Source organism: Onychomys torridus, chromosome 1, assembly GCF_903995425.1.
Source record: "Onychomys torridus chromosome 1, mOncTor1.1, whole genome shotgun sequence".
Lineage (NCBI taxonomy): Eukaryota > Metazoa > Chordata > Mammalia > Rodentia > Cricetidae > Onychomys > Onychomys torridus.
In genome coordinates, this window is record NC_050443.1 from 159,176,324 (window position 1) to 159,204,048 (window position 27,725).

General features: G+C 40.7%; 1 protein-coding gene across 1 annotated transcript in view; it reads left to right on the forward strand.

The window, feature by feature from the left end:
- Positions 1-8,970: 8,970 nt before the first annotated feature.
- Cc2d2b (coiled-coil and C2 domain containing 2B) overlaps positions 8,971-27,725 on the forward strand; it is a 93,290-nt gene continuing 74,535 nt past the window's right edge. The window contains exons 1-8 of the mRNA XM_036181934.1: positions 8,971-9,012; positions 13,056-13,113; positions 14,052-14,116; positions 14,911-14,976; positions 17,602-17,685; positions 26,821-27,019; positions 27,149-27,285; positions 27,386-27,514. Of these exons, the coding sequence (XP_036037827.1) occupies positions 8,971-9,012; positions 13,056-13,113; positions 14,052-14,116; positions 14,911-14,976; positions 17,602-17,685; positions 26,821-27,019; positions 27,149-27,285; positions 27,386-27,514 (780 nt within the window). The remainder of the gene's footprint in view (positions 9,013-13,055; positions 13,114-14,051; positions 14,117-14,910; positions 14,977-17,601; positions 17,686-26,820; positions 27,020-27,148; positions 27,286-27,385; positions 27,515-27,725) is intronic.

A 27,725-nucleotide genomic window follows, 5' to 3' on the forward strand; every position in this document is an offset into this window, starting at 1 on the left:
CCAGTGAAACCGTCTTTAATTATTATAGACACATAGAAATTTTCCTACTGGGAATATGCATTTAGTTTCTGAGTAGCTCACCATCCAGCACTTGACTATGGATATTAAAATGGAATTGTAAGGATGTAAATGAACCTTAAAAGGCCATGCTTATCAACATTTAATGTATATACAAACTACCTGATCCCCACAAGCTGTCCTCTGACCTCCACATGCATGCCATGGCACATGCATAGCCACACAATAAAGAAATAAACACATACATAAATACAAAAATAAATGTAAAAAGAAAGCCCTTGATGGAATGGTGGGTGGTAGAGGCCAGACACTAGGTAGGACAATAACACTTGAGGAAAGGAAATAGGTAGCTTTTTCTACAAGTTTGGATGTAAAGGATAAGAAAGAAATCTGAGAATTATTTTCCTTTCATTGTTGGGTGAGGGAGACAGAACTGGTGCAGTGAGGTGGAGAAGGGGTGAACTGATGATTGAGACTTTGGTAATGACACAAGGACCCCGAAGGGATAGTATGGATGGGACCCAGGACAGAGCAGCTGTGACGGGCCCAGCATACCTGTTCTCTTGGGGCAGGAGAGACAGCTGTCTGCTCATGGAAAGTTGGCGTGGTGGTTAGTGTTCATGATGGAATCTGTATTGCTTCTGAAAAGCAAAGCCAACTGCTGAAAACTCAAGGTTGACAGTGGGGTGGGCAGGAAAGGACATGGTGACAGGATTGCACCACAGACCATGTTGTGTACTCTTGGTAACAATCTGCTCATGTGATTTTATTCTTTATTATTATTATTATTATTATTATTATTATTATTATTATTTTTTTTTTAACTAATACAATTTAGTGACTTTTTCATGGGCCTGGACAGATGGTCCAGCAGTTAAGGGCACCTGCTATTCTTACAGAGCACTGGGGTTTGTTTCCCAGCACCCACATCAAGCAGTTCACAATTGCCTGGAACTCCAGCTCCAGGGCACCAGACACATATACATACATACACATAAAAAAATAAATAAAACATTTTAAACTTAGGTGCTTTTTCGGTGAGATAAAAAAGCAAATGGCTGGACTAAAGCCACAAAGGTGGGAGAAACCAAAGGCAAGGAGATTTTAGGTCAGTGAAGAGCTTCACCTTGAGTAAACAGATCCAAGCAGCATGGTAGACAGGGATGGATTTCACTCCAGTGGATACTGATGATGACAAACAGTGGTCAGAGGCCTGGGCTTGAGGAAGTCAGAGGTGAAATTAAAAAAAGGAAGGAGGGCTGACAGTTCAGAGTGCTGGCTGCTGGGATGGAGAGCCAGCTCAGTTGAGAGTTCTGGCCGCTCTTATAGAGGATTCAGTTTCCAGCACCCCTAGGGTGGCTCACAACATTGAATTTGGGGGATTAACACCCTTTTCTGACCTCTGTGGACACTGTACATACATGGTGCGCATATATTCATGCGGATAAATGCTCAGACACATTTTTAAGAGCATTTGTTGATCTTTCAAGGATCCAGATTCAGTTCCCAGGATGCACATGGTGGCTCACAACCATCCACGACTCCAGTTCTATGGAATCCAAGGCTCTCTTTTGATTTCTGAGTGTACCAGGCACACATGTGATGCACAGACAAATATTGGTGAAATTATTAAGGCCACTCCACGTAGTTAAAAAGGAAGTTTATTTTGTGGGGTAACTTACAAATGAAGGGATAGGTTGTAGGGTCTGGCAAAGGTATGGTGCAGTCCGGCGGTGTTCTCTGGAGAACTCTGCTCAATCTACCTCCAGCGTCCAGGGTCCCAAAACCAAGAGACACCTCTCCTCTCAATCCTGGGTCTTCAGCTTCCTCCCTCAGCCCCACCCTCAATGGGGGTTGGAACTTCCAGGCCAATGCTGGGATGGCTACCCACTACAGACAAACAAGAAGCCAAACACTCATACACATAAAATAAAAAAAAATTTAAAGGCAAAGACAAAAGATACAAAGATAAGAAGAGAGTGTTAGACTTTTAACCACAGCAATTAGTGGAACTCAGAGTTCTAGACCTGGGCACACAACAACTATTTTAATCCTCCCTAACCCCAGGATCCTGCAGTTTAAAAAAAAAGGCTCCTGCCTATCCATGAGAATGGGAGATCTTTCCAATTTCTGACATCTTCTTCAATTTCTTTTTTCAGGGACTTAAAGTTCTTGTCATATAGGTCCTTCACATGCTTAGTTAGAGTAACCCCAAGGTATTTTATATTATTTGTGGCTATTGTAAAGGGTGATGTATCTCTGATTTCCTTCTCAGCCTGTTTGACTGTTGCATATAGGAGTGCTACTGATTTTTTTTTTTTTTTTGAGTTGATCTTGTATCCTGCTATGTTGCTGAAGGTTTTTATTAGCTGTATCAGTTCCTTGGTTGAATTTTTGGGGTCACTCATGTATTCTATCACATCATCTGCAAATAGGGAGAGCTTGACTTCTTCCTTTCCAATTTGTATCCCCTTAATCTCTTTGTGTTGTCTTATAGCTCTGGCTAGAACTTTAAGTACTATATTAAATAAGTATGGGGAGAGGGAACAGCCTTGCCTTGTTCCTGATTTTAGTGGTATTGCTTTGAGTTTCTCTCCATTTAATTTGATGTTGGGTGTTGGCTTGCTGTAGATTGCCTTTATTATGTGTAGGTATGTTCCCTATTTTCCTGATTGCTACAAGACCTTTATCATGAAGGGGTGTTGGATTTTGTCAAATGCCTTTTCTGCATCTAGTGAGATGATCATGTGGTTTTTTTCTTTGAGTTTGTTTATATGGTGTATTACATTGACGGACTTTTGTATGTTGAACCACCCTTGCATCCCTGGGATGAAGCCTACTTGATCATGGTGGATAATTGTTTTGATGTGTTCTTGGAGTCTGTTTGCCAGTATTTTATTGAGTATTTTTGCATCAATGTTCATGAGGGAGATCGGTCTGTAGTTCTCTTTCTTTGTTGCATCTTTGGTTTAGGAATCAGGGTAATTGTAGCCTCATAGAAGGAGTTTGGTAATATACCTTCTGCTTCTATTGTGTGGAACAATTTAAAGAGTATTGGTATTAAGTCTTCTTTGAAGATCTGGTAGAATTCTGCAGTGAAACCATCTGGTCCTGGGCTTTTTTTGGTTGGGAGACTTTTAATGACTGATTCTATTTCCTTAGGGGTTATTAGACTATTTAAATGGTTTATCTGGTCTTGATTTAACTTAGGTATGTGGTACCTCTCCAGAAAATCATCCATTTCTTTTGGATTTTCCAGTTTTGTGGAGTAGAGGTTTTTGAAGTATGACTTGATGATTCTCTGGATTTCCTCATTGTCTGTTGTTATGTCCCCCTTTTCATTTCTGATTTTGTTAATTTGGATGCTCTCTCTCTCTCTCTGTATTTCAGTTAGTTTGGAAAAGGGCTGGTCTATTTTGTTGATTTTCTCAAAGAACCAACTCTTTGTTTCATTAATTTTTTGTATTTTTCTCCTTATTTCTATTTTATTGATTTCAGCTCTCAATTTGATAATTTCCTGGTATCTGTTCCTCCTGGGAGACTTTGCTTCTTCTTGTTCTAGAGCTTTCAGGTGTGCTGTTAAGTCACTAGTGTGAGATTTCTCCAACTTCTTTATGTGGGCAGTTAGTGCTATGAATTTCCTTCTTAGCACTGCTATCATAGTGTCCCATAAGTTTGGGTATGTGGTGTATTCATTTTCATTAATCTCTAGGAAGTCTTTAATTTCTTTCTTATTTCTTCCCTAACCCATTGGTAATTTAGTTAAGCATTATTCAGTTTCCATAGATTGTAGGTTTTCTGTAATTTTTGTTGTTGTTGAAATCTAACTTTAAACCATTGGTGCCGTCTGATAATCTCTCACCCGCAGCCAACTTTTAAAGACTGAATGCCAAGTGCTGTTGGAGGGAGAGTTTAATACAGCAAATGTGGTTTTCATCAAGCTCTGCAGTTTTATCCAGTGTCTTGTTGATAACTGCTTGTTTATTTATTTTATATCTTTTATGTAATACAAACAGGCTAAAAACATTTTCAGATTTGCAAAAAGAATTGGTTCAACATTTGTGTCTTCTCTGTTTTATTTAATAAATCATTAATGTTTTGTTATATAGAGGATATTTGACTGCTAATGTTTTCTGTAATTTATGGGCAAAATTTGCAGAGGCATCAGAAAACCAAGTATTTGCTTGAAGTTCAATTTATTGTGTTTTTTGGCATTTTGAGACAGGGTCTCCCTATATAGCCCACAAGGACCAATTTAGGATCTTATTCTTCAGCCTCCTTGAATGTTAGGGTTATGGCTGTGCACCATCATGCTGGGCTTGGGGTTCATTATAGAAGGTCTTGAAGAATGGGAAGAATTGGTAAATTAGAAATTGACTCCTGTTGTATCTAACCTTGGCACATAAACAGTGAGAATCCCAGGTGTCCTTAAGCCAGTCATGGAACTGTCCTATCTACTAATTAAGTAAAACAAACAAACAAACAAATAAATAAATAAATAATAAAAAGGGGGCTGGAGAGATGACTCAGGAGTTAAGAGCACTGATTGCTCTTCTTGGGGATTGAGTTCAATTCCCAGCAACCAGATGGCAGCTCACACCTGTCTTTAACTCCACTTTCAGGGGACCCTGACACCCAAGGCAAAACCACAAATGCACATTAAAAAAAACCCGTAAGTAACTTAGACTTGACTCTTCTATTCCAAATCTATTCAATATTGTTCCATCCCATCCATGTCTCTGCCCTGAGTATCTCATATACATCTGTAACACAGTCCGGGGGAGGCCAGCTCCCGAGTACTGCTCCAAGGTTGTGAATAGAAGACCTCAGAGCAGCGAGAGCTTTAGGAAACTTTTTTATCTGAGAGTATTTAGAAATTAGTTTGTGTCTATCTGACAGGTAAATAAGGAAACACACCACTTTCTGGTGGTAACTGTCTCTTTTACTTCATCTTAAAACAATCCTCTTTGAAAATCTCTCTTGTTCCACACAGCTACATCTCTTTGCACACAGCTATATATCTTTCCATACATACATCTCAGAATCTCTTCATGCACATCTCTCTTGCTCTCTCTCCTGACTAGCTACTCATTTCCTTTCCTCAGTTCTCTCTGTGCGTGTGTGCACACATGTGCCCCCATCACACCTCTAGCTCTTTCACACAGCTCCCCTACATAGCTCTGTACAGCCCCCCTCACATCTCTTTACATACAGTTATATATTTCTCTACTCTGTTACATTCCTTCACACACTGCTGCATCATTCACTCACTCCTCACTCACTCACTCCTCACTCACTCCTCACTCACTCCTCACTCACTCCTCACTCACTCACTCACTCCTCACTCACTCACTCACTCACTCACTCTACTCTCACAGCTCTTCTCTGCCCAACTTTAGACAATTATATGTTACATTATCTCTCTCCCCACTCAGCTACATCCCTCACTTAGCACACACACCGACACACCCTCACACACTCACTCCTCTCTCACAGAGGAGACAATTATATGTTACATTTTCAGGGTCCAAACCATTCTCACAACAAATGATAAGTCACGCAGTTTTTCTCAGGTTAGGAAGGTCAACCTGACCGGCCAGTGAGTAATGCTTGGCCAGCACTTAGCTCTAAGTTGGTGAGGGTTCCCAGACAGAAAGTGAACAGTTGGCTGAACCTTGAGTCTATAACATAAACTGAGGCTGGAGCTATGTGTAAAAAGTCAGTTACTTAAGGGGGTTACATCTACATACCAAGGTTGTTTCAGGTCTGACCTTGATTCAGCATCAAACACCTGGGACTTACCTTTATATATTTTCTGCAGGGGAAGCCAGTCTGTTTTGAATTTGTTCTAAAGTCCAAAATTAGCTGTCATTGTGACTGAGAATACTGTTTACTTTCCTGTATCAGTTATGAAAATATTCTAGTATTATTAGAATTATAAAGCTTAAACAGAAATCATCTTCCTGACCATCCACAGCCATAAGTGTGTCCAAAGATGTAAAACACACTATCAATGGGCTGTGGAAAGAACCCCATTGCTGTTATTTTTTAGGGAGGTAAGTGGTGGCACATGAGAAAGTTACAGACAGAAAACAACCAGTTTCCACAGCCAATGACCCCACGGACTTTGCCTAGTGGGGCTCCTCAACAGAGTGTTATTTGTCTGGTAGGTTGACCTGTTAACCTGTTAAATACTGGTTGTCACCTGCTGTATACTCCCACAGCCTCCTGCACATCTGTCTCTGCTCTCCATTTCCACATCCATTTCTAAATTCAGTTCTATAATATTGACTTCTTTTTTAAAGTGACAGCCACCATTTATCATTTTTAAATCAATTAAAATTTTTTTACATGTAAAGGTGTTTTGCCTTGTTTATACATGTGTATCACTTGCATGCAATCAATGCCTGTGGAGACCAGCAGATCCCTAGGAACTGGAGTTACAGAGGGTTGTGAGCTGCCATCTGGGTACTGAGAATTGAACCTGGGTCCTCTGCAAAAGTAGCCAGGACTTTTAACCTTTGAGCCATCTCTCTAGCCCCTCTAATATTTATTAGGACTATTAAAAGTGTTCTGCCTCTGAAATACATCTATATTTAATAAAAAATTTCCACTCCTACTGTTGTCATGGAACTACATTACTAGGTATTTTGAAATTTTAAAAGTTGATATGAGCCGGGCAATGGTGGTGCATGCCTTTAATCCCAGCACTCTGGAGGCAGAGGCAGGTAGGTCTCTGTGAGTTCAAGGTCAGCCTGGTCTACAGAGACAGTTCCAGGACAGCCAGGGCTACACAGAGAAACTCTATCTCAAAAACAAAAACAAGTTGATATGATACTTTTTCGATCATATTAGGATATATTTGTAACATATTTAGTCCCAGAACTCAGGAAGCAGAGACAAGTGGATCTCTGTAATTTTGAAGCACAATGAGATCTTCAGGACAAGCAGGGCTGTCTCAAAACAAAACAAAAAAAAAAAATAAAACTAACCAAACAAAAAACTTTATTGTATAAGTAATTTTTATATTTATCTTGTGTATTCTGTTCAAAAGCTTTCTAATTTATGTCTGAAATTGTTCCATTGTATTCCTTGGGTTTTCAATTGGTACATAGCTATCATTTATAAAAAATGATAATCTTATCTTCCCAGGAATTGTGTGTCTTATAACATTAAACAGCATTTCTTTTCTTTTTTTATACACCAGAAGTTGTTTTAGTTATTAAGTAAAGTAGTGGGTTTCCTTAAGACATTTTCATACACACCTCCTCATATTTGCTCATACATACCCTAATACAATCGTCTACATGGCTGCCCCCCCACCACCAAGGAGTCTCCTTCCTTCTCCTTTCTACTTTTCAAAAAATTTCTTAGATTTTTGAGGCAGAGTCTCATTGTGTAGCCCTGGCTGGCTGGAATTCACCGTGTAGACAGGGCTGCCCTTAAATGCACAGAGATTCAGGGTCCTCTATCTTCTGAGTGCTGATGTTAAAGACATACACCACCATGCCCTATCCTTGATACTTTCATGCCATTCCTCTCTGTGTATGTGTGTGCACATGTATGTGCACGTGTGTTTTTGCAGACTTCATGTAAGAATGTGTCATTTGTCTCTCTTTTCCCCTTCATTGGTCTCTTGAGTCTGCCCGTTTCCACTTGATATCTTTCTTCTCCCTCAGTCTCCCTTTTCATGTCATGTCATAGATAGATAGATTGATTCTACATATGAGAGAAAACACACTTGTCTTTCAGAGTCTGGGTTATTTTGTTTAGTATCATGATCTTCAGTTCTAGTAATTTTTCCCCTGAGATTGACAATTTTATTATTCTTTATGACTATATAAAGTTTATTGGATTGGTGGATAGATAGATATACAGATATGTCAATTCTTTATTCACCCATTATTGATGAGCATCTAGGTTCCCTATGTTGGGTATTGTGAACAGTGCTTCAGTAAACATGGATGTGCAAGTGTCTCTGTGAACATGCCAGCTTATATCCCTTTGTGACAGTGTTGTGTGACACTCTTCCTGGTGAGATGTGAATTCATCTCAGATGGGGAATTGATGACAGACCAAAGGAAGGATACCAGCAACATCTAACTTAGTGAGCCAGTGAGTTTTTTGGGGTTACTTACAGGATCAGAAATTACTCAAATACAGCTGCATTAACAAAAGCCACCCCAGAATGGGTGACATCTCATGAAAGCTGGAAACTTGAAGTATACTGTACAACTTGTTAGACAAGTTGGAGAGTATCTCTCTGCAGTCCTTACACTTATATAAGCTTGGAAAGGGGGAGGGGACCTAGTGCTTCTGGTCAGTTTCAGGGACTTCCTGAAGCTTTCCAGTTGCCTACTTTCAGAGTTTTAATGAGCTTCTATGCGAGATGGAGTATTTCATTTCCCTTTAAAACATTCTGTTCTTCTCTTCAAGATGTAAGGTTTTTATCTCAGAGGAAATTGCTACACATTGGACATTTTCTATTAAAGACTAAACAGTGAGAAAATATTAAGTATTACATATTGAAGGTAATAATTATTTGTTTTATATTTTTATAACAGTCCAGTGGCTCATCTTAGGTAGAGCAAAATGACAATATTTTTCATCTTGCTTTTTGTATCTTTTTGAACTTTTGAATGCCATAATTCTTGTTTTTTAATGTGTATTTGTATGTTGCTTACATGTGTGTCTAGTGGACCATGTGCATGTACTGCCAGGGAGGCCAGAAGGGGGTCCTGGGATTATTAGAGTTATAGGAAGTTATGAGCTGCCATGTGGATACTGGGAAATCAAACATAGGTCCTCTGGAGGAGCAGCCAGTGCTCCTAACCACTGAACCATCTCTCTAGCCCCTACCTTGGTTTTCAATCCTGTCATAATAATCTTCTTGTTTTAATAACATGGTTTCTCATTCTTACTTATTTAGAAAGTGAAAATAAAAGAATCATCATGAAAAAGTTCTCAAAGAGAAGAGAAGAGATTTTTAAAAAGGTGAAGTATTAATGGGATTGGGGGGGGGGCTTTTAAAAAACAAGTTTTTATATCATTTTACCAAGACACACAATTTCTTGAAAACAGTGTTCATTTGCATCCAGTTGCTTTTGTGGTCTCTTATTATACATTATGATCCTTAAACAGTTTGTAAACAACTTGGATGTAATAGTATTGGAAAGAAAAGGGCTTATAAAGGTCATTAAAAGCATCCCCTGCCTCCTCCCAGGCAATGGGCATTCATCTTATGAGTTCATGTACTGGAGGCCATTTCTTACCTATTATGAATTGTGGGGGTGGGGGTGAGGCTATGCAGCCAGGTGCCAGTAAAGATGGCCCCGAGGGAAAGTGTAGAGGGTGGAACCCAAGTTGTTAACAAAAAGATATGATGGAGCTTCAAGTCCAGAAAGATGATATCAGTACATGATTCCCTTGTGGGCAACACTGTAAATACCGTAGACTAGGCATATGATTGGGAAACCTTCAAGGTGATTGGCCCAACAGGACAAACCCCCCTGCCCCTCCCCAAACCATGTTTTCTTTAAGGTTTTTGTTTTGTTTTGTTTTTGTTTTTGTTTGTTTGTTTTTTGTTTTTCGAGACAGGGTTTCTCTGTGTAGCTTTTGCGCCTTTCCTAGAACTCACTCTGTGGCCCAGGTTGGCCTTGAACTCACAGAGATCCACCTGGCTCTGCCTCCCAAATGTTGGGATTAAAGGTGTGCACCACTACTGCCTGGCTTTCTTTATGCTTTAAAAGAGCTTGCTGTTTTTAAATCAATGAGTCATTGCCTGACTTGGCTTTCTGATGCATCTGATTGTCTCCCAAGAAAAAGGGAGGCTGGGGAATGGCGAGCGAGCTGTGCATTTACCTATCCTTGGTTCCAGGTTGTCCCTTCTTGGTAGATCTAAGCTCCCGGTGGGGCAGGACCCCACAATGAATGATACAATGATAGACATGGATATACAAATGTCTTTGAATTTTGTTTTGTTTTTTTGAGGCAGGGTCTTTCTTTGTCACCCTGATGTCCTGGAACTTTCTTTGTAGACCAGGCCAGCCTTGAACTCACAGAGATCCACCTGCCTCTGCAGGGTTGGGATTATAGGCATGTGCCACCATGCCTGACTACAAATGCCTTTGATATGTTGAGTTGAGTCTATGTCCAGGAATAATATAGCTGGACTGTATTATCCTTACATCTTCAGCTTTTTTGAAGATGCTGCATACTGATTTCCTAGTGGCTGCCCTGGTTTAGATTTCCACCAGTGTATACAGGTTGCTCTTTCTTCACATACCCACAGCCTGAATTCATTGTTTGTTCTCTTCATGATGACCATTCTAATGGGAATGAGACAGAATTTTCAACCAGTTTTAATTTACATTTTCCTGGTGGCTGAGAGTTTTGAGCACTTTTCCAACCATTGATTGGCTACCCACATTGCTTCTTTTGAGAGCTACTTAGTGCATTGTCTTAGGGTTTTTATTGCTGTGAAGAGACAGCATGACTACAGCAACTCTTATAAAGAAAACATTTAATTGAGGTGGCTGCCACAGTTCAGAGGTTCATCATCTGTTATCATCAGGTTGGGGAGCATGGCAGCATGCAGGCAGATGTGGAGCTGGGGCTGAAAGTCCTACATTTTGACTCACAGGCAACAGGAAGTTGACTATCACTGAGGGAAGACTGAGTAAAAGAGACCTCAAAGCCTGCTTCCATAGTGACATACTTCCTCCAACAAAGCCACACCTCCTAATAGTGTCACTCCCGTTGGGGGCCATTTTCTTTCAGACCTCCACATGCACTGAGCCTCTTCTGGCTGGATGGCTGGGGTTGGTGTTTAGTTTTTGCAGTTCTTTACAGCCCCTAAGCCATCTCTTTCCCATGCTGGTTGTTTTCTTTGCAGTATAGCAACTTTTTCATTTGGGATTTTTCAACTGGGATTATGATCTTGTGATCATTTCCTTTTCTGATGGAGTCCTTTTCAGTCTTTGCCTATGTTCACTTGAAATGTTTGTCCATATTTTCTAGAATACTCAAACAGTTTATCTGGCAGTTTAAAAGTTACACTGAAGTCTTTGATCCACTTGGAGTTGATTTTTGTGTAAGAGAAGAGATGTGCATCATCCTATGAATGAATGTACAGTTTTCCCAGCATCATTTGTTGGTGTTGTCTTTATTGCAATGTATGTTTTGACACCTTTTTAAAAAATTGGGCAGCTCCAGCTGTATAGGTTTATAGCTGGGTCCTAAGTCCACATTGGGAGACTAAGGAGACTGTGTTCTAACGTCAGTCAAGGGTAGTGGTGGCCGTGACAGCAGCAGGGCAGATGTACTCACCAGCAAGGAGAGAAAGAAGCAAACGCTGTGACTTTGGACCGCTTTGGATTATATCTGGGCTGCTGCTGGGAGGTGCCACTCACTTTTGAGAAGGGTCTTCCCCTCAGTTAGTTATTCCTGGGAAACTCCCTTAAAGACCTGCCCAGCAGGTGTGTCTCTCAGTTAATCTCAGATTCCTTCAAGTTGACAGCCAAGGTTAACCATTGAGGGGCTTATCAGTCTGGTTTATTTTTTTTCACAAAGAATCAACTCCTTATGTGATAGGTTCTTTATGTTGTTCTTTTAGTCTTCATTTTAAATTTCTGTCCTGATCTCTTCTGGTATCAATCTTTACATCTGGCTTGTTTCCCTAAGACCTTGAAGTAAATCATTTATTTGGGAATTCTCTGATTTAAAAGCCTTTATACCTGAACATCTTCCTTAGTCATAGCCTAGAACAGCAGTTCTTTACCTGTGGGTTGCAGCCCTTTTGAGGGGTCCAATGGAGTCACCTAAGACCATCCAAAACCATAGATATTAACAGTAGCAGTTATGAAATAGCAACAAAGATAATTTTATGGTTGGAGTCAACACCACATGAGGAACTGTATTAGGTCACAGCGCTGGGGAGGTTGAGAGCCGCTGCCTAGAGGTTTGGGTAAGTTGTACTTTCATTTTCATTTGACTCTAGGAACTTTCACATCCTTCCTTGATTTCTTCAAGGATGCACTGTTTCTTCCAGAGAGTACATTTTAGTCTCTAAGTGTTTGTAATTTCTAGGATTCCAGGTGCCATCAATTGCAAGCTCCATTCTGTGACCTGACATAAGAAATCACTTTGATGCTTTTGTGTCTGCTGAGGCTTTAACAAGCTGAAAATGACTAAGTGGCTGAAAATCAAAAGCAAGAATTAAAAATTCAAATATAAGATAAAAAAAAACAAGCAATGAAATGAAGCAGCAAATATTCTTAACAGCATTTCCTCCTAGTAATAATATATCTCAAACTTAAAGTTTAAAACCAACTCGCCCTCCATACCACTACAGTGTGAGAACAGTTACTTTATAAGGTTGAGCTCTGAGAAACTACAAATGTTCATCTTAACATACTGCACTCTTAATGATGGCATTCAGTTCTTCCTACCAGGAGGCAGCCAGATAGTCTTTGATGTTAGGGAGGAAAGTCAGAGCTAAGGCACATATTTGAGAGGCCATGGAGTTCACCACCAAAGCCTTGAGTACATGTGCCTTTCTGTGATGTATCCACTGTGATGTGATGATGATACAGGGGAGAAGCTGGCTAAGAACAGAAGGCAATGTAGTTTTCAAGAAGGAAGGCATGTGTGTTGTCAGACACTATGGAGAAGTCCTCAAGCAGTACAGACACTCCTGTAATGTTGGGTTTTTAAAGTACTTTTATACATGTATAATTTCATCAGACTTTTCTAGAAGTATAAGGCTGGTAGTACATAAGCACAAAGAACTAAGTCTCAGTCAGATTTTGTCATTTAAAGTTGTTTTTTTTTAAAAAAATATTACAGTTACTTAATTTTAAAATCAATCATATATAAAGAATTCACATAAATTACTGAAAAAGAGATTCAAGTTTGAGTAGACAGACAAGGACGATGAATTGATATCTTACAGGAGAGGTTTGGGAGGTTGATTGACATAAGAAGTGCTGGTCAGTAACTGCCAGATGCCATCTAACCTCCCTGCTTTCCCCCCACAGATGTCAGAAGCAGCAATCAGCGGCACAGAAGAAATAACAGACAGGCATCTCTCAAAAGGTTCTCCATCAGTGTGCCACAGCTCTAACATCCTTGGGGTTTAGTTTAAAGATGTAAATGATTCCTCCCATCCTAGAGCTTCAGCATTCTAGAGTGTAAACATAAACTAGGCATGCTAGATAAGATAGGATGGGTCCAAGGAAATACATAGAAGCTGAACTCATGATGTTCCATTTTCTCCATTATTAACTGTACACGTGGAGGAGTCACTGGTGCCTGAGACTGGGTTAGACCTTAACTATGTGTGGATGCAGAATCTGCTTCAGAAGACCTCTTGTGACTTAACTCTACTTCTACTCCTTATCCCTACTTGCACAACTTACAAGTACTCAACGGGAGGGGGAGGGAAAAGCAAATTGCAAGGGAACATGATCAATTCACCCCCCCCCACTTTTTATTGTATTCAGAACTGTCTTTCTCAGTACATCCAATTAGTGGCAGAAAGTAACAAATGGCTTGGAGTATACACACTTCCTTCGAGAGTCCATTCTTCCAGTTTAACAACAACAACAACAACAACATGTGTCTTCGACATTAGTTCATGCGCAGGGCATTCTACATAACATAGAAATGTTCTCAAGGGATTTTTTTTTTTCTCACAAGAAAACAACAACAAAGGTTCTTTGAGTTGTTTTATGTCTTGCTTGTATACAGCAAAGACTCTGGCTGCTCTCTGAGGAAGAAGCAAGAGAGATGAGGAAGGATTGAAAAAAAGTTACAAAAGAAACGCAATTTACTGTAGATAAAACTGTTCCCCTCGAGAAAGGGAGAGCTTGCAGGGTTCTGGGTGTTCATGGGACACGGGCCTTTTCTTCCTGCTCATCATGATGGTTAGGCATAGGTGCAGCTACGACACACGTGAGTGCTTCTGCTGTCCTGCTGGTTAATTGATAAGATCGTGTGAACTCGGTAACTTTTGTGTCCTGATTTAGATGCAGAAGAAAATCGAAACATAACAAAGGCACTGAGAGGCAAAGTAAGAGAAAAACTGAGAAATGCTAAGGTAACGCTTTTAACTGCTTCTCCTCTTTGCAGAATGGCTGTTTTCAGTGGAACATGGGTCATAAATAAACTTTTTTGTAATGTCAAGAAAGAGCTGACATTGTTTTAATATAGCTCAAATCTAAAAAGGTTTCAACTTCTAGCCTGCTTTGTTTTTTCCTTCTTTCCTTCTCTTTCTTTTAGTCTTAGTCAGGGTTTCTGTTGCTGTGACAAAACACCATGGCCAAAAAGCAAGTTAGGGAGGAAAGGGTTAATTTGGCTTACATTTCCACATTGCTGTTCATCATTGAAGAAGTCAGGACCTTAACTCAAGCAGGGCAGGATCCTGGAAGCAGGAGCTGGTGATGCAGAGGCCATGGAGGGGTGCTGCTTACTGGCTTGCTCTCCATGCTTGCTCAGCCTGCTTTCTTATAGAATCAGGAGCACCAGCCCCGGGATGGCACCACCTACAATTGGATGGGCCCTCCCCCATCAATCACTAATTAAGAAAATGCCTTACAGTTGGATCTTATGGAGACATTTTCTCAATTGAGTTTCCCTCCTTTCAAATACTTCTAGCTTGTGTCAAGTTAACATAAGACTAGCCAGCACACACCCCCTGTGATTTTAAACCTAAACAAAGAAAAATCAATCTGGTCATAGTAATTATATATGACATTTCAGGTAAAGATAAATGTTTGTATGTATGAATACATAAACACACTTTAAAATAGAAAAACATCGCTTTTTATTCATGTTGGGCAGAAGACTTGCATGTTCTCCTATGCTTATGTTTTTCTGTAATTTGTGTTTCAGATCAGTCAAGGTGAAAAATCCTCAGCTCAGTTGCTCATTGATACAAAGATTTATCAATGGCCTAAGGTGAATAACTTTTTTAAGACGTCTTTATGGAGATACATCTCACACAACAAAAATTTGTCCATTTTTAGCACATGGCTTTTAGTTAAGCTGTAGGAATGTGTGATGGACACTACAATCCAGCTCTAGGCCATCTATGTAGTCCCAGAGAAGAACCCACTCCCACTCTCAGGCCCATTTGCAATCACTACTCCCACTTAGCATTACTTTTTTTTTTTTTGAGACAGGGTTTCTCTGTGTAGCTTTGCGCCTTTCCTGGAACTCGCTTTGGAGACCAGGCTGGCCTCGAACTCACAAAGATCTGCCTGGCTCTGCCTCCCGAGTGCTGGGATTAAAGGCATGCGCCATGACCGCCCGGCAGCATTACTTCTTATCCTAATAAATTATAGTAAGATGCCATTAAAAGATAAACTTAAGCACATTAAAATTTTACAGAGTTTTCTTGAGCAGATAGCAACTCATGAATTGGGCAGCTTCAAATGGCAAGTGGTTAGGGATCCATGGGGGTGAGGGTGTGAAGGGAAAGGGGTCATGGAAGGCCTGAAGAAGTAAAACAGTGAGGACATCCGATTTGGCAAAGTGGGGCAGTAGTGTTGGTTGTTTTTGCTCTTTTGGGGGGCCCACCACCCAGCTCCCAAATAAATCACACACGGAAGCTTATTCTTATTTATGAATGCCCTACCTTAGCTTGGCTCATTTTCTAGCCAGCTTTCCTTGTCTTAAACTATCCCTTTTGCCTCTGGGTTTTTCCCATTCTCTTGCTTCTGTAAATCTTACTCTTAATCCATGGCTTGCTATGCAGCTGGGTAGCTGGCCCCTGGAGTCCTTCTCCTTCTCTGGTTGCTAGATCTCCTCCCAGATTTCTTCCTCTATACATTCTCTCTGGCTGCCAGCCCCACCTATCTTTTCTCCTGTCTTGCTATTGGCCAGTTCTTTATTAAACCATCAGGTGTGTTAGACAGGCACAGTAACACAGCTTCACAGAGTTAAACAAATGCAACATAAACAAAAGTAACACACCTTCAAATAACATTCTACTACAGGGAAGTACTGCAATAATGTCCCTTGTCAGGAGTCAGCTGGCAGCTTGTGACTGAAAACTAAGCTTCATGTTCCTGGCATATGTCACACCACATTGAATTCTTATGTAGGAACTGTGGACTCGGGAATCACCTCAGCCCAAGGATCTCCCAGTTAATTACTCTAACAGCATTAGAGTTGCTCCCAAACTTAGAGATTCGGTGCTAGAGTCTGTGTGCCATTGCATATTTGAAATGAGTCGGACTGGGGTGTAGCTGTGTTAGATTACAGGCTAAACTGCTGTAACAAAAACCATAAAAAAATGAATGACTCAATTAAAAGTAAAAATGTCTGCATTAAAAGAGAAGTCTTACCCTGTCTCGGAAAACAGAGAGAGAGAGAGAGAGAGAGAGAGAGAGAGAGAGAGAGAGAGAGACTCTCTTGCTCCCCTCTAGTTCACCTGTTAGTTACTCAGACTGATGAATGTCTTAACACCTATGATATGTGCTTTTCATCTGTGAGTCCACGGCACACAGTTCTACGATTTCACTTGTTAGACAAAGATAAAGAAGAAGAAAGAAAGGAACTGTAGTTGCTTTTTACAGGACAAACATGCAAATTGTGCATATCATTTCCAGTAAAAGAATATGGAAGAAGTAGCTAAGTATCCAGTTAAGAGTAAGTTCTTCGATCAGAGCTGGGAGGACAGTGTGGGGAGCTGGTAGTTTGGCCTCAAGCATGTGAGATAGTTAGTGCTTCAGATCTTAAAATACAAGGATCCTTTACACATGTGGTGCACACGGAGTCACAGAAGCACACACAGATGCATACATAAATATAAAAAATAAATAAATAAAACAAATGAAGAATTTCCTTACTAAATACAAGCTTATGTGTGCAGGGAGCTGAAGAAAAGCAGAGAAGATAGGATAGTTTGTATGTACAAGTGGCAGCTAAACTACATATAAACAAAATATGAGGCAAATTTTCACACTTTGTTTTGAAATTCTTTGATTTCAAGTGTGACTTTTTTTCATGGAATTGAGTCCCTTCTAACTAGTCTTAAGACAATATATATGCATGAGGATGAAGTGATATGCTTTGTATTTCAAAGAGTCAGAATTGGAAGCATGAAAAAAGATGATTTATTTATGAATGAGTCTGTAACTAAGAATATGCCACCCAACATTGTGGGAATCAGATGGCATGGTGTGTGTGTGTGTGTGTGTGTGTGTGTGTGTGTGTGTGTGCGCGCGCGCGCGCGCGCATGTCTGTGAGAACCCTTGAAATGGGAACATTGACCCAGGGCAGCATTTTGATTCAATTATGAGATAATCCTCTAAGCATTCTGGTTAGCAGGACAGGGTAGAGAAGGAGATTTTGGCTTTGCTCTGTCTTGGTTCTCACTCTAGGTACTAAGACACTTTAAAAAAAAGTAAGTTATGGATCAAAGCTAAGTGATACAAACTGATAAAATAGCTGCTGTGTTGTTCCATGTTTGCTATTAAGCTGTCATCTGCCCTATTGTGGAAGTGTTTCTTGCCTTGCGTGTAGACAGTGCATGTATCCCTTACAATAAACACTTTTCTGCTACTGTTTAACCCCCAGAATGAAGTCTTGCTGGATGAAGGTCTTTCATTTTTCCTCCTGAGTGGGGAAGAAGATTCAGCCGTGAGCCGGTCTGCACAGCAGGTTGGATTTGTCTCTCCATTTTACGTCCTTACTCTCCCCCAAACCAGCTGTTTATTAAAGGCATAGAATGAAAGAGCTGCACAGGCGATGGATCCATGTGTAATGAGTCTTTCTCTGTCCTGCCAGACAGCTCCCAAATAACGACACAGAGATTTCTTGTTAATTATGAAAGCTCGGCCTTAGCTTAGGCTTCTTTCTAACTAGCTTGTATAACTTAAATTAACCCATTTATTTTCATCTATGTACTGCCATGTGGCTTGTGGCTTTTACCTCCCCTTTGACCTGTCCTGCTTCCTCTGTGTCTGGCCGATGACTCCCTCTTTCTTCTTTGCAGAGCTCTCTCTGTCTGGAAGTCCCACCTATACCTCCTGCCTAGCTATTGGCTATTTTGTTTTTTATTAAACCAATCACAGTGACGTATCTTTACACAGTGTAATCAAATATCTGGTAACATTCCTGTGTGTGTGTGTGTGTGTGTGTGTGTGTGTGTGTGTGTGTGTTTGCATTTTGTTTCATTTTGAGACAGGGTCTTTCCCTGTAACCAGGGTTGGCCCAGAGCTCTGGACCCTCCTACTCAACCTCCTGAGTGTTAAGATTGCAGGCATGCAGCCTCATATCAGGCTTGGAAGATGAAAATTTCATTATTATGCCTTCCTCTTCTCTTGGAGTTCAACTGCTCATTATAATACCTAACATTTACTGAGTGTTTACTGGATGCTCAGTGATACACTATATTATCAAAATAGATTGTGTTATTCAATACTCACAGGTGAGGGCTGGGGAGCTAGCTCAGTGGATAAAGGGGTTGCCATGCACATGTGAGGGCCTGTGTTTGGTCCTCAGAAACCAGGTAAAAAAGCCAAGTGTGGTGGCATGCATTTGTAATACTGGTAGCCTGGAGAGACAGATACAGGCAGGACCCTGGAAAGCCGGTCCAGCCTACTTGGCAAATTCCAGGCCAATTAGAGACTCTGTCTCAGAACAAAGATGGAGCGCACCTGAAGACAACACCTCATGCTGTTCTCTGCTTGGACACTCATGTACACACACACACACACACACACACACACACACACACACACACACACGTCTGTGAGACAAGTTTTATGGTTTATATTCTATAGATAAGGAAACTAAGGTGGGAGAGTTGGGCATCCACACAGCAGGGAAGTGTGGGGTATCAGATCCTGTGTTCTTTGGTTTTTCTCATCTAAGAAAGTGTCTCCTTACATTGTGGTCTCAGTCACTCCCACGTCTCTGCAGTTCTGGCTCCTCCACCGCCAACTGCAGACTCTTCCCGTTCTTTCATGAACTCCTTGGCTGCTTGTTGCCATGTGCGCTTGCCCCACACTCCATCCCAGTTCCCGTTCTCATTACCCTTCCCCACCCTTCATCCATCTCTCTCTTTACTGTTTGCCCTGTTCCTGTGACCTCAAGTTCCTCTGCACCTTTAAGTTTTCTCAAGGCCTTGCCACCCAGAACCTGCTGTCCCCAACTCTCCCAGCCAGTGTCTCTCTGTGTGGCCACATCCCATGGGTGCTCCTTTCAAGACCCTCTTGGTCCTCCCTGCCCACTTCCTGTTCTTTCCATCTATTTCTGTGTGTTCTGCTGTGGTCCTTTTACTGCTTTTGTTAGTGTTGTGGGTTTTTTTTTTCCTTCAGGATAAAAAATGTTTGCCTTCAACTGTTCATAATGGGGCAAGCCTATAATCCCACCATTAGAGAGATGAGGCTAGCCTGATCTGCATAGTGAGAACCTTTTCCCAAAAACAAAACCAACAAAAACCACAAAACAATAATACATACAAACTTTATCTAAAAACATTTTGAACAAATAAAACACAAACACTACTCAAAAACTTAATTCAAAAACTACAAGGGAAAGATAAACACTGAGATTTTCAGTCCTGAGAAAATTTCTGTTACCATTTCTCACAATGTTCTCTGTGCTCATGCACTACCCCCAGCAATATATAAATAAACACTCGTTCATAGAAAGAACTAATAAGTGCCAGTTCCATTTTTCTGGTTCTTTAGCCAGACCTTGTTGGGGCTGTATATTGGAAGAAGTATTAAGGCAACTCCGTGTAGTTAAAAGGGAGGTTTATTTGGGGGTTTTACCTACAACAAGTAAAGGGATAGGGATAGGTTACAGGATCCGGGAGAGGTGAAGTGCAGTCCGGCGCTGTTCTCTGGACAACTCTGCTCGGTCTACCATCCAACCTCCAGGATTACCAGGAACCAAGAGAGCCGGCACATTTGGATCTCGGGTCTTAAGGGCTCCATCTCGGCCCCACCTCTGGGGCAGGTCATAGGTAGGCATGACAGTTACTGGAAGCCTCACTGGGGGTAGTGCTTCCAGGTCAAAGCTGGAACAGCTAACCCTACAGCCGTACTTGGATCCTGTGTTGTTCTTCGGCCTCACACCTAGTTCATCACAGTCTGTCAGTTTTACCTTCAGACTGTCCCATCATCAGACCCACGTCCCTCTACCTTCACAGGTGCCTGGTTTAAACCATCACAAACTCTGACCTGGACCACCGCCGAACCTCTCTCTGCCTCCAATGTTGCACTTGGAGCACTATGCTCTTACAGCCTACAAACATCCTTTGGCTTACTCCTTTCTAAGAGTCTCTCATGACACTTACAGTGAAAGCAAAGTCCTTTCTGCATTCTCCAAATATTTGAATATCAAAACAGGTATTTTTCAGTCCTTCCCAAGATCTTAAATACTAAGCCAGCTGACCTTCCAGCATCTTAAGATACAGGTTAAAGGGTAGGATTTTCTGGGAAAGGAGAAACTTCTGTCCCTGTTCATCCCATCCAGTAGAGTGCACTTTCCTTCTCATAGAGCAAGTATGAGACAAGTGGAGCAAAGGGTGGCCACGGGCCTGGTTGGGCATCCTGGAGGCCAGGCTAGATGGGTGCTACCTGGAGTTATCTGGGGAAGCTATGGGCCTGGTGCAAGGCCGTGGGAAGCCACTGTTCCTGTCAGATAGAGAAGGAATCTATTTTACAGGAGGCGGAATTTGAGTGTGGCCCCTTCCTGCTGAGAGAAAGGTGGGTGGTCCAACCTAATCCATGAGCCCAGGATGAAGACTGAGGACGCTCTCAGAGGGTTCTGCTCATTCCACAGTCAGGGAGGGACGTTCCCTTGAGATAGTCAGGGACAGCAGCTCCTCTTGTCACACAGTACTCTCTTATGTCCATCTACATTTGGATCTTCTGAGCTTCAACTCCCTGTCACCCAGCAGTTGACAGCATGAGCAGTGTTCTGCTGTGAGCTGCACACGACCAGGAAGGTGATGATTTGGATAGCAGCTGGGTTGGACTAAGTTAGAAAAGTTGAACAGATAGGGCTGATTGAGTCAAGATCAGAGCTTGACCCAAACAGAAAAAAAAAAAAAAAACAACATGTTAGGTGAGGCTCACAAAGATGCCTGTAGGTCAGGGGCCTTCATCAGAGGCCACACTGGAGAGCCCACTTTCCTCAGCCATCATGATTGACTGGCCTGTGCCTGTGGTGGTATAGAGGAACATTGGCATGGAAGCACCAGCTGGGGCAAAGAGCCCTTCTTAGTTGGTGGTAAGAATATTTAAGGAGCCCCCCTGTGTAGAGATCCCTGCTCCAAAATCTTGCTTTTACTTGTTGGCATCACACTTTGTTTGAATCCTAAAAGGAAACCTCAAAGATATCCAGGTATAAACTATTTCTGTGATTCATAGAAAGGACGGGTAAGGGGGATGACAGTACAATGACATGACAAGCCCGAGAGATGCCTGACAGTGCTTCATTGTAATGCTGGGCGGGCACGGGGATGGGAGTGAGGAGGAAGGCTGAGAGGAAAGCAACAAAAACCGGGACTGAAAAATGTCATCATGAAACCCAGTTCATCATTAATAAAAAGAGAAGTTGTTGAGCCCCCGGCTCCAAAATACATACAAAAAATTCAGTAGGATTGATCAAAGAACAGGTAAGGGTCTGTAGTCACAAGATTTCTGTGAGCCAGGGGTGCTGGCATACACTTGATGTGGGTATGCAGCTCGAAGAAGCTGTTGGGAGACCAAAGCAGGGGGTCTTGAGCTTTACTTTAGGCCAATGTGGGCTACACAGGACTGGCCAGAGCAATAGACTATCTCAAAAATCAAACAAAAACAAAACAAGATTCTGTGATTCTATTTTATTACTTACCCTAAATGTACATTTTCAGAATTGAGAATGTTTGTTTTTTTATTGTATGATATTTTCTTCAATATGCGAAAAATTTATATTACATAGTATCTATTACAAGCTAATTATTCAATTTTTGTGAATAGACCTATACTTATGACCATGATAGAAAGATACTTATCAATAATAATAATATATCTTTTCATTCCTTTACTCAGATTTTTAAACAACTTTTATAAATAATTCTATTTCAGAATTTCACTGTAACCACTTTGCCATAGACTTATTTCTTTCCTCTTATTTTCTCTTGAATACTTTATAGAAACTAGTTTGTCTATGCCACATCTTTATAGGTAGTGCTGCATTGGGAGTGATGGAAACCATAAGGGAGGAGTGTTGTGTGGTGATCTGTTGTGTACCCCAATAAAGCTTGGCAGAGGATCAGAGGACAGAGCCAGCCACTAGATTAGACATAGAGGCCAGATAGTGATGGCACACACCTAATCCTATCACTCGGAGGCAGAGATCCATCTGGATCTCTGTGAGTTCAAGGCCACACTGGGAACAAAGGCAGTGGTGGCACACACCCTTAACCCCAGTCCTGGGAAGCACACTCGCCTTTAATTCCAGGAATTGACAGCAGGGCAGAGAAAGGTATATAAGGCATAAGGAAACAGGAACTAAAGCAGTTCAGCTGAGACCCATTTGAGTGAACACTCAGAGGATTTCAGTCAGAGGATTCATGGGGTTGGTGAGCTAATAGGTGGTGGCTGTGGCTTGCTCTGCTTCACTAATCTTTCAGCTTTCACTCCAATCTCTGGTACTGGGTTTTTTATTAAAAGACCATCTAAGATTCGAACAACAGTATTGTTTTTCCTACGTTGTTCTATTACCAATAAAGACTTGGGAGTCAGTTATTGGGGGTAAAAATCTGATAGATCAAAAATGTGGCAGAGGAGCAACACCTGACCTTCTCTTCACACTTTCCAACTCGTAGAGAGCGTTAAACCTCCAAGTCCCACCCCACTCCTTCCTGTGTATCTACTCTGTTTGTATGTCTGCCTTCTCTATGGCTAATTCCAGTCAGCTAGTCACTGGCTCCGCCCCCTAATTCAAGGTTAACTTTATTAACACAGTCTTGGGGTGTCACCAAATATCTCACAACATTTCCCCTTTTTGTCTAAATAAAAAGGAAAGGTTTTAGCTCTAACACAGTAAAACCATATATAATAAGAACAATTATATTCACAATGTCTAGCCCATTTGTATTTGGCAAATTCAGAGAAATTACTCTATTATCTCTCCTATCTTGGTGAATCCAAAGTTTTATACTTAAAACACTTTTTATCATAACTGGTTTTACCAACCTAAACATGTCTTTTTAGACCTTGAAGCATTTTCTTAGATAAACAACTTAAACATTTATGTCTCTCAACCTTTATAAACTTTACATCTCTTTTGTAAGTTTCTTTTCTGAATTTGGTAACAAAGAAGACAGTATAACTATGTAGTCTTCAACCCCCATCCAAGACCTGAGAAGGATAGAATATTACCTGAGTAAACAGGAGTGCAGAGCAAACAACTTCCAAAACTATAGAAATGACAAGAGACAGTTGGCTGCCTGGTCAGTCTCCCAAGTTTCCTCTGCAATGTTGGGGCATCCATCTTTGGTCTACAGACCCAGAATATCTGATAGACTTTTCTGTGAAGCAGGAATTTTGAATGACTGTCCTACCTTGTCGTGGAAAAGTTTGTCAGCCACCTTCTTTTGTGTTCTTCTTGTCTGATTTGAACAGAATACTGTCAGCAGTTGAGGCAAGGGCAATTTCTTGCCCAGTAGCTTTGTCACAATGAAAGCAAACCCAATACGGAGGTTCTTTGATGCCCATCACCTCTGAAGTAGATTGGTGCTGCCAGGAGCAAATGTATCTCACTATCATGAAAAGCCTTAGGTTATTAACATCTTAAATGCCATAGTCTGTAGATCTCTGACGTGTTTGAAGATCATTTATCTATCTAAAATGCATGAGGCTAAATAAAGGTTATTTCTGTTTACATCTAAACCCTTACTGCAAGTTTGATTGTTATCTTATCCTAAACAGTCTGTAATAGTAGCTTTCAAGGACTAGAACTTTATAATTTTAAATGATCTGCATAAGTACAATACCTCAAACAAGAGTAGAAACATATATACAGTATGTTATAACAAAAATAATCTTAAATTTGTATCAGTATACAAAAATCTATACCAATGTAAAATATTTTAGATTAATATTTGTTTTGTAGTTTAAAAGTAGATTCAATAATCTACCCTTTTATCCTATCATTCCTATATCTACCCCCCTTTTTTTTCAGAAAGAAATTCCTGAATCTAGCCTCCTTTGCTTAGTTTTTTTTTTTTTTTTTTTTTACCCTTGACCATGACCAGTAACATGCAACCAACCCCTCCAAATGATGATAAACATCCAGAACCCACTGAGTGTCCCAAAACCATCTACCCCCACTTCTTAGGAATGTGGACATCATGTTCTTAAAATTACCTCCTGCTGTGTGGGAGTGACTACATCTTTAGAGGACCCTGAGAAAATTGAGATAATGTTCAAGTCCCAGGAGAGCTGTTGTCCAGTTTTGGTGTGATGGGAAGTGCAGGACTTATCTGAAGCTCTGGCTGGAGTCGTCTATGAGGCTGGACCTTCTTAGCTGGCCACTTTGAAGTTGTCCTGAGCAGTTTGTAGTTTAAAGCCGATCTTTGGGTGGTGTTTGTCAGCTCAGTGGTGTTAACACACTCCAGGTGGATTTGTAGTTGCAGGCCCCGTCATCTTCTTCAAGACCTCAAAGGTCACTGCCAGGGATGGACATAGTTCACTGCGGAAAACTTAAACATTTTAAATGTCATATGCCACAGATCTCTGAGAGGTTCAAGGCCCACAATCTATTAAATACCTCTGGGGTACACAAACTTAATTCCTTGTTACCTGCTTCAGACTCAAGCCTGAATACATGTACAAGAAGTTGGATAAAGCTTACTTCTAGAATTAATTAGTACTCTATATGACCACCACTATCACAACAGAAAGGATTGTTTTGAGATAATATTTATACCTTAAGAAACATTTTAAAGAATCAAATGGAAACCAAAGGATTATGAGATTAGTGGCAATAGACTAGTCCCTTTAGTTTGATTTTTCTTCTGTCCCATACCAGGTGGCTCTTCTGACAAGAGACAGAGATTTTGGATTTTTCTTTAAGCATGCTTGGGTTTAGAGGAGAGAGCCATGCTCCAACTCCAAAGCCAGCTTTAATTTTTTAATTGAATTGGGACTACAAAAGACCATTTGCCTTTTATTTTTGTACAAAGCAGCAAAAACAAGCATTTGGAAAGACTTATGAAATTCTACCCTGTTGGAGGCACGTTGTACCATTAGGCAAGTTTACTCTTTTTCTCCGGACATTTTCTCTGGATTCATCCTTCTTCTTCCAATTTCTCAGTTGCTCAGTGGTCTTTAGATTCTTTAGCTGGATGCTTTTATCCTCCTTGGAAGACAAAAACAAAACCCTACCCTAACCCTAACTTTGGAGAGTTCCCTCTTTGGCAGGTTATCTTTGTTAAGGCAAAAATGATTTTTGGCAACAGAAAAAGTATTATCTTTTAATAATAATTTTTTCTTTTTCTTTTTTCATACCTGATCAAATGAAAGGCATTTGCTAGTTTTATAAGTTAGTTTGGGTTGAATGACCAAGCGGTTTGATGTTAGCTCTTTCCTAATCAAGAGGTCTCTCCTGTTCAAATCTAATCTTTATCAATCTTGATGGTATCCACACTTTTCTTCTCCTATGGAAACATAAGCAAAACTTTTTTTCCCAAAGTAACACATATCCTGGTTTCCATTCTGAGGTCAGCACATCCTTAAAGTTTACAGGCTGATTTTCTTTTCTATTATCCAATGTCTCTCTGCAGCTGATGTTCATTTATCATTAGCATTTAAAAATCTAAAGTTAATAAAACACTGTGTAATCTCCCTCTGGGGGTCTTTATTACCCCTTTCTGTTTATTAAGCATATCTTTTAAAGTGAGATCAGGTCTGTGTCTGTAGAAGCATGTGGGAATGGAGTGTCCCATGTGCCTGTGAGGAGGATTAGCGGCAACAGAAGCAGTGGGTGTGTGTTGGCCTGGGGGGCTGACACAGAGTCACCACAGCTAGGAAGGGCATGGGTGTGGCAGGAGAAGCCACCTGAGCAGTGGCAGCAGCAGAGAGAAGTGGCAGCTTCAGAAGCCACAGAGTGATCTCATGCCATGCATTGGATGCCAAAATATGTTTATCTAAGTTGTTCTATTACCAATAAGGACTCAAGAGTCAGACATTGGGGTGCAAACCTGGTAGATCAAAGAAGTGGTGGAGGAGGAGCAACCAGCTGACCTCTCCACACTTCCCAGATCTCATGAGAAATCTCTAAGTCCCGCCCAACTCCTTCCTGTGTGTCATATCTATCCGTATTCCTGGCTTTTCTATAGCTCATTCTGGTCAGCTGGTCACTGGCTCTGCCCCCTGATTCAAGGTTAACTTTATTAATACAGTCTCAGGGTGTCACAGTGTAGTCAGATATCCTGTCACAGAGGAGGTTTGAAGACCACATAGGTCTTGTATCCCTGTAAGTCCCTATCAATCCGGTGTCTGAATCTTTTCCCTAGGGCAGAATGGGCTTAACTTACTATTCTGTTTCAGCAACAGTCACTGGAGAATTGAACAATGAGCTATAAAAATATATGTCATTAACCTTAAATGAGTCCCTCTATAGTCAGCAAAACTTATTTTATCAATAATAGATGATGTTATAGTTTCATAGCTCTGGACCTGAGCTAGATGAGTCGGAAGGCCACAGTAAGGCTCCAGAATGTGTCGTTTATCTGCATACTGGCTATGGGGGGAAACAAGCAGACTGATTTTTATTTTTGATATTCAGCAGAAATCAGTAAATGATAATTACATCAAACACTCTGCATTTGGTGGTAGTTTACAACATGTTGCTGAGGGCCAAGATGAGGAATTTGGAGAAGAAGTAATTTTAATGGATTTATTTGAAGTGAAAGCCGCAGAATATGAGGACGATCCAGAACTGATGAAAAAACAGGAGGCAAATATTTTTGTGCCAAGTAGTTCTCCAGGTAACACACTCCCCTGAAAGATGCAAGTCAAACTTATGTGCATGTTGGAGCAGTAAAAAATATTGACCTTATGTGTATTTGTTAGCCCACTGTGGACTTTAAAGTGATTATCTGAGTTTTGTCATTAAGTGGCCAACCAGCGTAAACTGCCAAAAGGCATGACACCTCGAATTTTAGAAGACGAAGGATTCTACATTAAGAAAAAGCCAGAGACATATAAAAAGATGTGCAACAAAATGGAACATCGCCTGCTCAGCCTGCAGGAGGCAAGTGTACAGCTAATGAGTTAAACCAGCAGCAGCTAACATATGACATTTGTTTTTAGTGAAATCTTCATTTACCATTTTCTGTTCATATTTCTGATAGGGAAAACACTGGTTTGAAGAAAGTGGAGAAATAATGTCACTACCTTCACCTATTAGACAATCTTGGAATTTCAGGATCAGCACAAGCAAGGGATCTTTGAATCCAGCACTAAAGACTATACACAGAAAGGTAATCAACAGCGATCTGTTTGTATTCATGCTTGGATAATTATAGTTGATATAATTGTAATGTCAATTATAACATGTTTTTATGGTTTTATTTTACGTCCAAGAACACTGAGCCTGGTCACAGAATAGCTAACCTTGGATAAAATATTAAGAAATCTTTAAGATTATTGAGGTCAATTTAATGGTGGGAAATACTCAAATAAAATGTGAAG